General features: G+C 36.8%; 1 protein-coding gene across 6 annotated transcripts in view; it reads right to left on the bottom strand.

Moving 5' to 3' along the window:
• arhgap12b (Rho GTPase activating protein 12b) overlaps positions 1-13,348 on the bottom strand; it is a 101,475-nt gene that overhangs the window by 20,522 nt on the left and 67,605 nt on the right. For all 6 annotated transcript variants that reach the window (XM_051666503.1, XM_051666504.1, XM_051666507.1 and 3 more), the window contains exons 3-6: positions 10,439-10,699; positions 4,829-4,969; positions 4,662-4,742; positions 3,869-3,994 (exon numbers count right to left, since the gene is read on the bottom strand). In XM_051666503.1, the coding sequence (XP_051522463.1) occupies positions 3,869-3,994; positions 4,662-4,742; positions 4,829-4,969; positions 10,439-10,699 (609 nt within the window). The remainder of the gene's footprint in view (positions 1-3,868; positions 3,995-4,661; positions 4,743-4,828; positions 4,970-10,438; positions 10,700-13,348) is intronic.

Genomic DNA, 13,348 nt, shown 5'->3' with positions numbered 1-13,348 from the left:
ATCCGGCTGATGCACACTCTGTCACAGGGATGTTCGTCTCTCGATTGCACACGCTTAATGCAGCTGGATTATAACATGGCTCGTGACTTATTGAATCATAGTGTATGTCACTGTGCATTTCTTATCCTGAAGAAAATTGGCAATACGCAGCTTTATTAATAAGAGAGAATTTGTTTTTTTGTGAGTTAAAGATGGATTGAAGTGAACAAAAAGGTGAGAGAGGGTAGTCTTCACCCCATTATATACTGCAACAAAGTAAATGTTTTATTTGTTTTTGTTTTGGCTTGTTTTCCAATATAAATATCTAAAACTCCTTTAAAACAAGTACATTTAATTTAGCAGCTATACTGCAGAATAATTTTTTTTATCTGAGAATATTAAATATAATATTACAAATACAAATATTTTAAAATATCTAAAAATCCTTTAAAAAAAAAAAAAAGATGCATTCACCTGAGAAGCAGCATATAAGATATTTAGACTTGTTTTTAGAGAATAGATCTTGAATATAAGTATATTTTGTCTTTACTGCACTCGCAGAAGTATAACCAATTGAAAAAATACACTTATATACAAAATACACTTATATTAAAGATACATTCACTTAAAGCAAGTCTAAATATCTTATATGTTACTTCTCAAGTAAATGTATCTTGTTTAAAGGATTTTTAGACCATTTTAAGTGGAAAACAAGACAAAAACACTTGATAACAATAGGATTTGTTTGTAGTGAAATTTGTACTGAATTAAACATAAAAAGTATTTTTCTCTTTAATTCAGTGAATGTCATTTAGAGGTATATTTAAAAGATGATTTTGTCCTCTTTATTGTTAGCAAGCACGTTTACTACAACCTTTTAAGTCGGGGCACAAGCTGAATAGTCGGTTTAGAGCTTATGATTAATCGTTGCAATAATCACAGAATAGTCGAATAATCGTTCTAATAATCGTTAGATTAGACAATTATCAAAATAATCGTTAGTTGCAGCCCTACTACACATTATTAGGCAGGTGGTTTTAATGTTGTGGCTGATCGGTGTATATATATATATATATATATATATATATATATATATATATATATATATATATATATATATATATGTATATACACACACACACACACACACACACACACACACACACACACACACACACTCGTGCACAGAACTGAAATGTCTAAATAAAGCAGAAACCAACAAGTGTAATATCTCTGTTCTCCCCCTTCATCACTGATTGACTTGGGCGAAATTAAGCCGTGTCACTTTAATTAAAGAAAAATAAAATGTTGGCTCTGGTAAGTAAACATCAGTATCACTTTTTACAAATTTATAAATGGAAACAAACATTTTGCTGGCTTTTGTCGCATCCCTCAGCGCAGCACTCTGTCTGAAAGTGGAATTTTGTTCACAAAGGCAGCATGGTCATACAGTGATGTCACATGAAACAGGTCAATATGTTCATACATTACTGTTAATTATTATTTTTTTGGTATATGTACAAATTAAGTGTCTTATAAAGGAAATTAATATAATATTACCTGATTAATAATAGCTACAGGAAATGACAAAAAATAATTTATAGGCCTCTGTATTATTATTTTTTAAATTTTTGTGTGATTGTTAATACTTTAAAGAAAATGTGAGGAACAAAAAGACTGACATTTCAGGTTAAATGACTCATGTAATGATCACTTTTCTATTTTGATCTTTCATGCAAGACAAAAGAAACTATAACGTTATACAGCTGTCTGATTTTAAAAAGCTGAATGCAAATGTACATATTACAGAACACTTCTGTAAAGTATATAGATGGAGCCCAGATTTGTATTATCATGAAGGTAACGTGGTCTGCCTGAAAATAAACATAATAAATAAGACACTGACAAATCATCAGTAATCTACATATGTAATACATATGAGGTTAGACTATCCAGAATTTTGATAAAAATATTAAAAAGCGAGATGGCATGCTAACTCAAGCAATCCAGACTGGCAATGGAAACAATTAGGTACAGAATGTGTGTACATTCAAAGTTCACTATATTTTCATTCAGCACTAGTACAAATGTGCAAGAGAAAATGAAATATAATTTTATCAAACAGCCAAGACATGCAACACACACTTACAAAACAGGTAAAGGCGGCTGTTGTTACAGTCAGCCATAGGTCTGTATTATTTCACTTCATCAGTATTATTTCATCAGTAACAACAAGAGGCAGCTATATACCCGATTCATATTATCTTGGATGTAATGATTAAACACACTCTTGGTTCTCTGAATGCGGATAAATGTATTTATTTATAATATCTATACTGTATATATATATATATATATATATATATATATATATATATACATACATACATACATACATATATATATATATATATATATATATATATATATATATATATACACATACATACATACATACATACATATATATATATATATATATACACATACATACATACATACATACATATATATATACATATATATATATATATATATATATATATATATATATATATATATATATATATATATATATATATATATATATATATATATATATATATATATATATACATACACACACACACACACACACACAGAGATCAGCCACAACATTAAAACCACCTGCCTAATATTGTGTAGGTCCCCCTCGTGCCGCCAAAACAGCGCCAACCCGCATCTCAAAATAGCATTCTGAGATGATATTCTTCTCACCACAATTGTACAGAGTGGTTATCTGAGTTACCGTAGACTTTGTCAGTTCGAATCAGTCTGGCCATTCTCTGTTGACCTCTCTCATCAACAAGGCATTTCTGTCCACAGAACTGCCTCTCACTGGATGTTTTTTTGTTTTTGGCACCATTCTGAGTCAATTCTAGAGACTGTTGTGTGTGAAAATCCCAGGAGATCAGCAGTTACAGAAATACTCAAACCAGCCCATCTTTACTCCAGATGATGATTTATTTACTTGATTCACTGGAAATCAATTTGTGAAGCCAAAAAATCATGAAGTATGTAATCACATCTGATTGGTTACAGCAAAATTAGGCAACTAACTTCTCTGTACAGTGATAGGTCGAATCCCCTGGGGAGAAGGTTAACGCTGAACCATCTGTTTTTGAATGGCAGCTGGAATGAAAACCACTGTGTGGCATTATAGTATTTTAGGCTTGTTTTGTTTAATTTAGTGTCTGTGCACTAACCCTCAAAATCTAAAAACAAAACAGGTAAATACAAACCACATGCACCAAAAATGAAATGTAAGCGATCTAGGATTGTTTAAAGCCTTGCATTCTCCTACAGGAAATGTATTTTAATCAACACTGGCATCTGGGTGGAGGAATAAATGACTTTGACAGGAGAGGAAGTGTCCTAATTGGCTTTTAGGCTACATGCTGACTTTCACAGTGAAATACTTGGGAGGGCTAGAGATTTACATGTATATCAAAGATAATAAAAAGCATAAAAAGCACTACCCAGGTGATTAGTAATAAACATCAAACCTGTTGCAATTGCATGTGCAAACTCATAAAGTAACAAATACTACACAAAAGAGGCTACATTACTATAATATTAAGACTGTGTTTGTTGACCTCAGGTTCATGTATGCTTATTGCTTAATAGGGCTGGGTATCAAAAAACCTCACAATATGATATACATTGCAAGTCACGATTCAATGCATGCAATGCATCTCATTATTATACTTATGAATATCAATATTCATCGATACTGAAGGATTTAAAGTAATATATGCAGTATTGTAAGAAAAAGAGTTGTGATATATTAATATATAATTGCATCTGTACAACTCTAGTACTATAGGTGTGTATGTGTATGGATGTGTACCTTGTCACTAATGTCCAGCACATATGTGCTGTGTCTCCACTTGGTCAGGACAATGGGCTCCTGCTGTTTCCTCTCCAAACTGTGACTTTTAGGAGCTTCTCCAGAGTTTGGAGGAGAGAGATTATACTGGAGAGAGAGAGAGAGATCATAGATGACACAGAGATTAGTGATGTGATAATGTGGGGAAACAAACACAAAATCAGCCAACACAACCAATTAAAGGGCATAAAATAATTTACATAATTCCACATGTATTAATTGGTACTATAAAGGGAAACAGATTCATAGTGACTAGAGTGGTAGTAGCAAATTTCTAAAAAAAAAAAAATGTAAAAAAATAAATAAAAAAAACTTTGTAAACGTGAAAAAAGAAAGTTAATAATGTACAAATGAATACTGAGAATGGCAAAAACACAGTAAAGCTGAGAGAAAAGCCACTCAGTTACCTCTCTCCTCACCATCCACAGCACCATGTGCAGTCAGATCCCCTCCTCCAAACATAAGACCACCCAAACCCATACAGCGCCCCAGAGTACACCATGTGTGTAGGTGTTAGAGTTAATGGGAGTAAGAGTATGTGTGTAAAGGAGATAAGTGTGGCCAGACAAACTGCACTTGAGATGCTCAGTCTCTTGAGATTACAGAGTCAGGGTTAATTTTAGATCTTCTTGGTAAACATCCTACTGCCCAGGTCAAAACGGCATGGAAAGCAGTCAATGAACACCATGTAATCTACAGACTGTCTGGCTATACCTGTGTAAACAATTTACCCTCTGTGAACTGTGATGCTTACTTTGGGTAACTCCCATTCTGAGCGAGATCCATCAGCACTGTAGTAATACAGCCTTCCTTGCTCATCCACATGTTTAATCCACTACAGTACAAAGAAAAACATCTGTTACATTCTGCATCATCCATAACATAGGGGGATTTCTGTGTGCAAGGACCTCTTTCCAGCACCTTCTCATTGGTGTATTCAGACACATAGAGAGTGTGTCCATGTTCATCCGTTTCCTCGGACCAGCCTCTAGGGGGCGATCCATACTGACTGTCTGACTGACTGGAGTGAGTGCTGAGACAGTTCTCCTCAGATGATAAATGCTAAGAAAAGAGGAGAGAGAAAAGGGGGATGAAACAAAAAAATGTAACTAAATTCCACCGATCAGCCACAACATTAAAACCACCTGCCTAATATTGTGTAGGTCCCCCTCGTGCCGCCAAAATAGTGCCAACCCGCATCTCAGAATAGCATTCTGAGATGCTATTCTTCTCACCACAATTGTACAGAGCGGTTATCCGAGTTACCATAGACTTTGTCAGTTCGAACCAGTCTGGCCATTCTCTACGAACCTCTCTCATCAACAAGGCATTTCCGTCCGCAGAACTGCTGCTCACTGGATTTTTTTTTGTTTTTGGCACCATTCAGAGTCAATAACTGCTGATTTTCTTGGGATTTTAACACACAACAATTTCTAGAATTTACTCAGAATGGTGCCAAAAACAAAAATTATTCTGAGATGCAGGTTGGCGCTGTTTTGGCGGCACGAGGGGGACATACACAATATTAGGCAGGTGGTTTTAATGTTGTGGCTGATCAGAGTACGTCTTCTGAAATGATGCAGTCACTTTGGGTGAGAAACAGTTTAATATTTCATTAATTTTTTACTATAAACCTCCACGTGAGAGTGGAGATTTAAAGTGAAAAAGGACTTAAATCTTGATCTGTTTCTTAATCACACCTATTACAGTTGTGCTCAAAAGTTTGCATACCCTTGGAGAATTGGAAATATATGTACCATTTTTAAAGAAAACATGAGTGAGCAGGAAAAACACATTTCTTTTATTTCTTATAGGATTCATATTTAACTGTAGGTTATAACAGAATGGCACAATCATAAAACAAAACATGGCAACAAAGAAAAAAATGAAATGACCCCTGTTCAAAAGTCTACATACCCTTAGTTCTTAATACTGTGTATTGCCCCCTTTAGCATCAATGACAGCGTGCAGTCTTTTGTAATAGTTGTCTATGAGGCCCCAAATTCTTGCAGGTGGTATAGCTGCCCATTCGTCTTGGCAAAATGCCTCCAGGTCATGCAAATCTTTGGTCGTCTTGCATGAACCGCACGTTTGAGATCTCCCCAGAGTGGCTCGATGATATTAAGGTCAGAAGGCTGTGATGGCCACTCCAGAACCTTCACCTTTTTCTGCTGTAACCACTGGAGGGTCAACTTGGCCTTGTGCTTAGGGTCATTGTCATACTGGAAAGTCCAAGTGCGTCACATGTGCAGCTTTCGTGCAGAAGAATGCAAATTGTCTGCCAGTATTTTCTGATAACATGCTGCATTCATCTTGCCATCAATTTTCACAAGATTCCCCGTGCCTTTAGAGCTCACACACCCCCAAAACATCAGTGAGCCACCACCATGCTTCACAGTGGGGATGATATTCTTTTCACTATAGGCCTTGTTGACCCCTCTTCAAACATAGCGCTTATGGTTGTGACCATAAAGCTCTATTTTAGTCTCGTCACTCCAAATTACAGTATGCCAGAAGCTGTGAGGCGTGTCAAGGTGTTGTTGGGCATATTGTAACCGGGCTTTTTTGTGGCATTGGTACAGTAAAGGCTTCTTTCTGGCAACTCGACCATGCAGCTCATTTTTGTTCAAGTATCGTCATATTGTGCTCCACACCATCTTTTTCCAGAGCAGTCTGTATTTCTCCTGAGGTTACCTGTGGATTTTTCTTTGTATCCCGAACAATTCTTCTGGCAGTTGTGGCTGAAATCTTTCTTGGTCAACCTGACCTTGGCTTGGTATCAAGAGATCCCCGAATTTTCCACTTCTTAATAAGTGATTGAACAGTACTGACTGGCATTTTCAAGGCTTTGGGTATCTTTTTATATCCTTTTCCATCTTTATAAAGTTCCATTACCTTGTTACGCAGGTCTTTTGACAGTTCTTTTCTGCTCCCCATGGCTCAGTATCTACCCTGTTCAGTGCATCCACGTGAGAGCTAACAAACACATTGACTATTTATACACAGACACTAATTGCAATTTAAAAAGCAACAGGTGTGGGAAATCAACCTTTAATTGCTATTTAAACCTGTGTGTGTCACCTTGTGTGTCTGTAACAAGGCCAAACATTCAAGGGTATGTAAAAATTTGATCAAGGCCATTTGGGTGATTTCTGTTATCATTATGATTTACAAAAGGAGCCAAACAACTGTGTGATAATAAACTTCATATGATCGCTATCCTTAAATAAAAGGCAGTTTTTATTTGCATGATCAGTCATATTTTCAAAATCAATGCCAAAATTTCACAATTTCTGCCAGGGTACGCAAACTTTTGAGCACAACAGTATATAGCTTCCGAAGACATAGATTTAGTCATATGTGTTACTTTTATACTGCCTATATGTCATTTTTGGAGCTTGAAAGGTCTGGTCAACATTCACTTGAATTGTATGGCCTACAGAGCTTAGATATTCTTCTAAAAATCTCCGTTTGTGTTCAGCAAAAGAAAGAAAGTCATATACATCTGGGATGGCATGAGGGTGAATAAATGATGAGATAATTTTCATTTTTGGGTGAACGATCCCTTTAATTAAATAATACACCTTAATTTTGTATTTAAAGAAGCACTACATAATTTTTTGTTTATGTTTCACTGGCCAATATGTCAGTGCTCTTAGACAATACTGACCTATTGGCATAAATGATGAATCACCCAAAAAGCTTTTGGTTACTAATGCCATTTCAAAAACACTATTCACAGGCATATTTGTCAGCCTTGATTAAGTCATTCCGCAATGTAGAACAAAATACACTATATTGCCAAAAGTATTCGCTCACCCATCCAAATAATTGAATTCAGGTGTTCCAATCACTTCCATGGTCACAGGTGTATAAAATGAAGCACCTAGGCATGCAGACTGCTTCTACAAACATTTGTGAAAGAATGGGCCGCTCTCAGGAGCTCAGTGAATTCCAGCGTGGTACTGTGATAGGATGCCACCTGTGCAACAAGTCCAGTCGTGAAATTTCCTCGCTACTAAATATTCCACAGTCAACTGTCAGTGGTATTATAACAAAGTGGAAGCGATTGGGAATGATAGCAACTCAGCCACGAAATGGTAGGCCACGTAAAATGACAGAGCGGGGTCAGCGGATGCTGAGGTGCATAGTGTGCAGAGGTCGCCAACTTTCTGCAGAGTCAATCGCTACAGACCTCCAAAGTTCATGTGGCCTTCAGATTAGCTCAAGAACAGTGCGTAGAGAGCTTCATGGAATGAGTTTCCATGGCCGAGCAGCTGCATCCAAGCCATACATCACCAAGTGCAATGCAAAGCGTCGGATGCAGTGGTGTAAAGCACGCCGCCACTGGACTCTAGAGCAGTGGAGACGCGTTCTCTGGAGTGACGAATCACGCTTCTCCATCTGGCAATCTGATGGACGAGTCTGGGTTTGGCAGTTGCCAGGAGAACGGTACTTGTCTGACTGCATTGTGCCAACTGTGAAGTTTGGTGGAGGGGGGATTATGGTGTGGGGTTGTTTTTCAGGAGCTGGGCTTGGCCCCTTAGTTCCAGTGAAAGGAACTCTGAATGCTTCAGCATACCAAGAGATTTTGGACAATTCCATGCTCCCAACTTTGTGGGAACAGTTTGGGGATGGCCCCTTCCTGTTCCAACATGACTGCGCACCAGTGCACAAAGCAAGGTCCATAAAGACATGGATGAGCGAGTTTGGTGTGGAAGAACTTGACTGGCCTGCACAGAGTCCTGACCTCAACCCGATAGAGCACCTTTGGGATGAATTAGAGCGAAGACTGCGAGCCAGGCCTTCTCGTCCAACATCAGTGTCTGACCTCACAAATGCGCTTCTGGAAGAATGGTCAAAAATTCCCATAAACACACTCCTAAACCTTGTGGAAAGCCTTCCCAGAAGAGTTGAAGCTGTTATAGCTGCAAAGGGTGGGCCGACGTCATATTAAACCCTATGGATTAAGAATGGGATGTCACTTAAGTTCATATGCGTCTAAAGGCAGATGAGCGAATACTTTTGGCAATATAGTGTATATTTTCTAAGCCATTGATACACTGGAGTCTTCATCTCTTGTGAGTGTTCATTTTAATCATTTTTGTCAAAAGTCTTTAGGTGTAAATATATATTTTTTCAAGTTAAATACTTAAAGGGTTAGTTCACCCAAAAATGAAAATTCTGTCATCATTTACTCACCCTCATGTCACTCCAAATGAGTATGACTTTTTTCTTCAGTGGAACACAAGAGGAGAAATTTTGTAGAATGTTAACATCTGCTTTTGTGTTCCACAGAAGAAAGGAGGTCATACAGTTTTGGAACAACATGAAGGTAAGTAAATGATGACTATTTTGGGTGAACTATCCCTATAATGCACCTTTAACAGATAAGATTTCACAGTCATTTAGCCCAAATTAATACATATTTCACCACTAGATGGCAGCAAAGGACAATAGAAACTTAGAACGTTGGATGTGTTTGTCCTGAATGTGCAAGGCAAACATTTTACCCTCTTAGACAGAAATGTTCCATATCAACCTATATAGTCCTAGATCTGTACACAAAAACATTTTTTGTCATGTTATCTAATATGCACACAAGTACTACATGAAAAGTTACTGTGCCACTCAGTTCTGCTTAATGTAAGGTCAGCTGTCTGTTGAAGCTTAAATATCCGAACAGCATTTTTCAAAGGCTTAAATATAGACTGAAGACCTACTTTAACTCTGGCCTAGTTTAAACTTTCACATGCACAAGTACGTAAGCACCTACATTCACACAAGCACAAATACAAATCCAACATGTTAAACAGATGCAACATGATACTCTATTTGCATGTTTTCTATTAAAGGGGTCATGACATGAGAAATAAAATTTTCCTTGATCTTTTGACATAAGAAGTCTTTGTAGTATAAAAACATACTGTAAGTTTCAGAACTGAAAACTTCCTCCTTAATAGAAAAAGAGCATTTATTTTAACCAAGCTGCAAAAACGGCTCGTTTGGAATTTGTGGAACTTGTGACGTCTCAAGGACCAAATACATCTGCATATGACGGCCTCTTCAGAAAGACATCAACACCTATTTGTCGTCACTGCACCCCTGGCCCCGCCCACGGGTGCTCAGTCAGTCACACATGTGAAGAGGAGAGAGATGGGCCTGTCATGGGAAATTCATCCAAAGTGGACTTACACAGGACACCATGTGCCTATCTGGATTTAAATGTTTTTCTACATAAAGGTGCACAGCTTAAAACCGAGAGTTTCAGTCAGAGGACCAGAGACAGGATGGGAAATTATTATATATGTCTAAATTATGACTGTTTGGTGCAAAAAAAACTTTACTAATATTATAAGTGGACCTCAGGGAAGATATATATATATATATATATATATATATAAAAAGAGTATGTCATGACCCCTTTAATGTAATGCACACGTTCTTCACATAACCTGTTGATGAATATACTGTTTGTTTTCAATATGATGTAAACACATTGCAGTGTACATGTACATGTGTGTTTGTTACCTCCATGTCCCCAGAGTTGGATGTGTTCCCGCGGCTGACCCCGCTGTCTCGTGAGCGGGGTGGTTTCCAGGTCCTCTCCTGACTTGTGCGGTTGTAGTAGAAGTTTCTTCCACTCGAGTCTTTGTGCATCTCCCAGTTCCCCAGAATGTGCAGAGGAGAGGATGAGGGCACAGGTGGGAGAGAGGACTGTGAGATCTTCAGCTCCTGGAGGTTCGTGTACACGGGGGACTCTGATCGACCCTGCCCAGTGGGAGATGTTCCCTGCGGGTAAAAGAGATTTTTTTTTATCATTTAAAAGAGATTGCACTCACAAAGAGCAACTTCTCGCCAGTGAGATATTTTACAGAAGAGCATAGCTAGAAATATTTACATTTTATACAGAAATTTCCATGACTGTTCCAGGTCTGGAAACAATTTTTTTTAAATTCCTTCCAGGTTTTGCAATGTGAGGGAACCCCGTTTATAACTGTTCAAGATTTCTCTTGAATACCAAAAAAAAAAAAAAAAAAAAAAAAACGCGTCTCTCTGCTTCTACATAAACATTTTATTTAGCAAAACTGATATAGTGTAAATGTCTGAAAAATAATCTGAGGGCCAAGAGAAACAAAAGCAGCTAATAAAACTGTGACTGATTCCGCCAAGCATTGAACAAACCCTGAGAGGGATCCAAAAGTCATAACCCCCCCAAGAAACGACTGCCAGTAATTTTGTTGATGCATTCGTGCCAACAGCTGGCTGAACTCTCACACTGTTCATTTAAAACAAGTCATGTTTTAAATGAGAGGAAAGAATGAAGACAATTCAATGAACTGAAAATAAAGCATGGAAATATTTGCATAGGTTTTCCAGGAGAGAACAACAAGAGTGGCCAATCATAATGCAGTTTTTCCAAGTCCTAGACATCACCTGGCACAGAATGACTGCAACATACTCAGCTAAATCTAAGAGTCATCTCTGATTTGACTATACTTATCAGCACTGACAGATCTGTCAATAATATTTTGTTTTTCTAGCTGGAAAGATGGCCTGGATTCTGGTCTGGCCTTGTTCAGATCACAACATTCCCGAAAATTCCCCAATTGCCTTTATTTAAAAGAAAGACCTCATTATAAAATGAAACAAAAACTAGATTAGAAAAGAATAACAAATATAGATCAAGAGGAAAAGAGATGACATCATCATTTCAAAGGAAGTGTGGGAATTTAATGATCATTGACACTAAAAAACACCAAGGTCGTAGGTTCTATTACCATGGAACACAAATAGGGTGAAATACAGGTAAAGTGGGGCAACTGGAAAAGTGGGTCACTTAAGCTTAACAATTTTATCATTGTGCATTTGCTAGAGGTAGACCGATATATCGGTTTTACAGATTAAAATATTTGCTTTATGGAACTAATAGTTATTGGCAAAAAATATAGCTTTTAACCAATAGTTGCTGATAGTTTTTTTTAACAATCACGTGGGGAGTTGCTGTATCTAAATCTTTCATAATTGACGATATTCATCCATATTTTTATCCTCACTTCAATGCATATTTTGTTTGATTCGATAATCAAGTGTTCTAAATTTAAGCAAGGGAACCAGAAAAATTTGACTATGGAAATGTGTCCCGTCAGCAAATCATGTCTCCAACTTTATATCTTGTGAATATTAATAAACCTAATTCCTCTTTAAACATCATCTGGTGAAATCTTATTTATTACTGGCACCAAATCTTATTTTTTTCCCTGGCTATTATTGGGATTTTGGTTGAACAATGAACTGCATCTGTTTTATTCATTTTGGACTCTTGTGTCTGTGACCGCCATAGTAAGGAAAGTCTAAGAATATGTTTAAACATTATATATATATTTTATTATTGGCTGATTAATGGGTTATCGCCACTTGATTAGTTATCGGTATCAGCAAAATCCACTGTCAGTCGACCTCTAGAATATTCTTCCATTACTACAAATCAGCATTAGTTCATCCTAAACAAGTTATCACATCATTAAATATTTTAAAACAACAGCAATGGCAAATTATCCAAATGTGTCCCACAGTCATATAATGCATGACTGATATGCCATTTAAGTCAATTTGGATAAAACTGTCAGCTAAATGAATTATTGTAAATGCAATTATAGTGAAACAGTCCAGTAGTTCAGCAAAAATGCCCGTCTCATAAAAATGAAAATATTAAAGAAACACGTTTATTTTAAGTGTTTCTACCTCTCTGCTGTGTAAAAGAGACCTTATCCTGACTGAAAGCATTGTTATTTTGGTGTAACTCATTGTGAGCTGCATCGTAATGAAAACAAACCACACAATACAAACACACACAAGAGTTTAATCAAGTAACTGCAAACTCACATACTCGGGAAGGACAGAAATAGAATTCTCTCACCTGGGACCAATTCAGTGACTGTTTCCAGCACATTAGCAAAGCCGCCACAAACCCCTTCTCAGCATATTGCTAGATCAGCAATTTGGTGATGGGGGAAAAAATTCTAATATCACAACTAGTGATTTGTAAAGTTAGCCAAAAATGGAGCCAAAGTCAGAGGGCTCAGATCTGTGTACTAAAACAGTATTTCGCAACCTTTTTTTGTCATAAGTACCCCCACAGCACCATTAGTAAGGCTGAAGTACCCCTTCATCAACACAAACCCAAAGATGTGTACCAAAAACTATATCATTTAACATTATCATTAATACTGATTACTATTAATGATAATAATCAATTATATTTCCGGTATATTTTGTTATAATGTCAATTTTACTTACATATGAAAGAAATTGTATCTAATCTAAAGCTGTTAATTATAAAGGGGACCTTCTAACTTGGTACATTACAACATATAAATTTGACAAATTTTATCTATCATTAGTTTTTCATAATTTGTCACATTTTAGCTTTTTCAAAAT

The sequence above is a fragment of the Myxocyprinus asiaticus genome, chromosome 32 (genome assembly GCF_019703515.2).
Source record: "Myxocyprinus asiaticus isolate MX2 ecotype Aquarium Trade chromosome 32, UBuf_Myxa_2, whole genome shotgun sequence".
NCBI classification, from domain to species: domain Eukaryota; kingdom Metazoa; phylum Chordata; class Actinopteri; order Cypriniformes; family Catostomidae; genus Myxocyprinus; species Myxocyprinus asiaticus.
The sequence above is the reverse complement of the archived record's forward strand: the minus strand, read 5'-3'. Positions and strand labels throughout refer to the sequence as shown.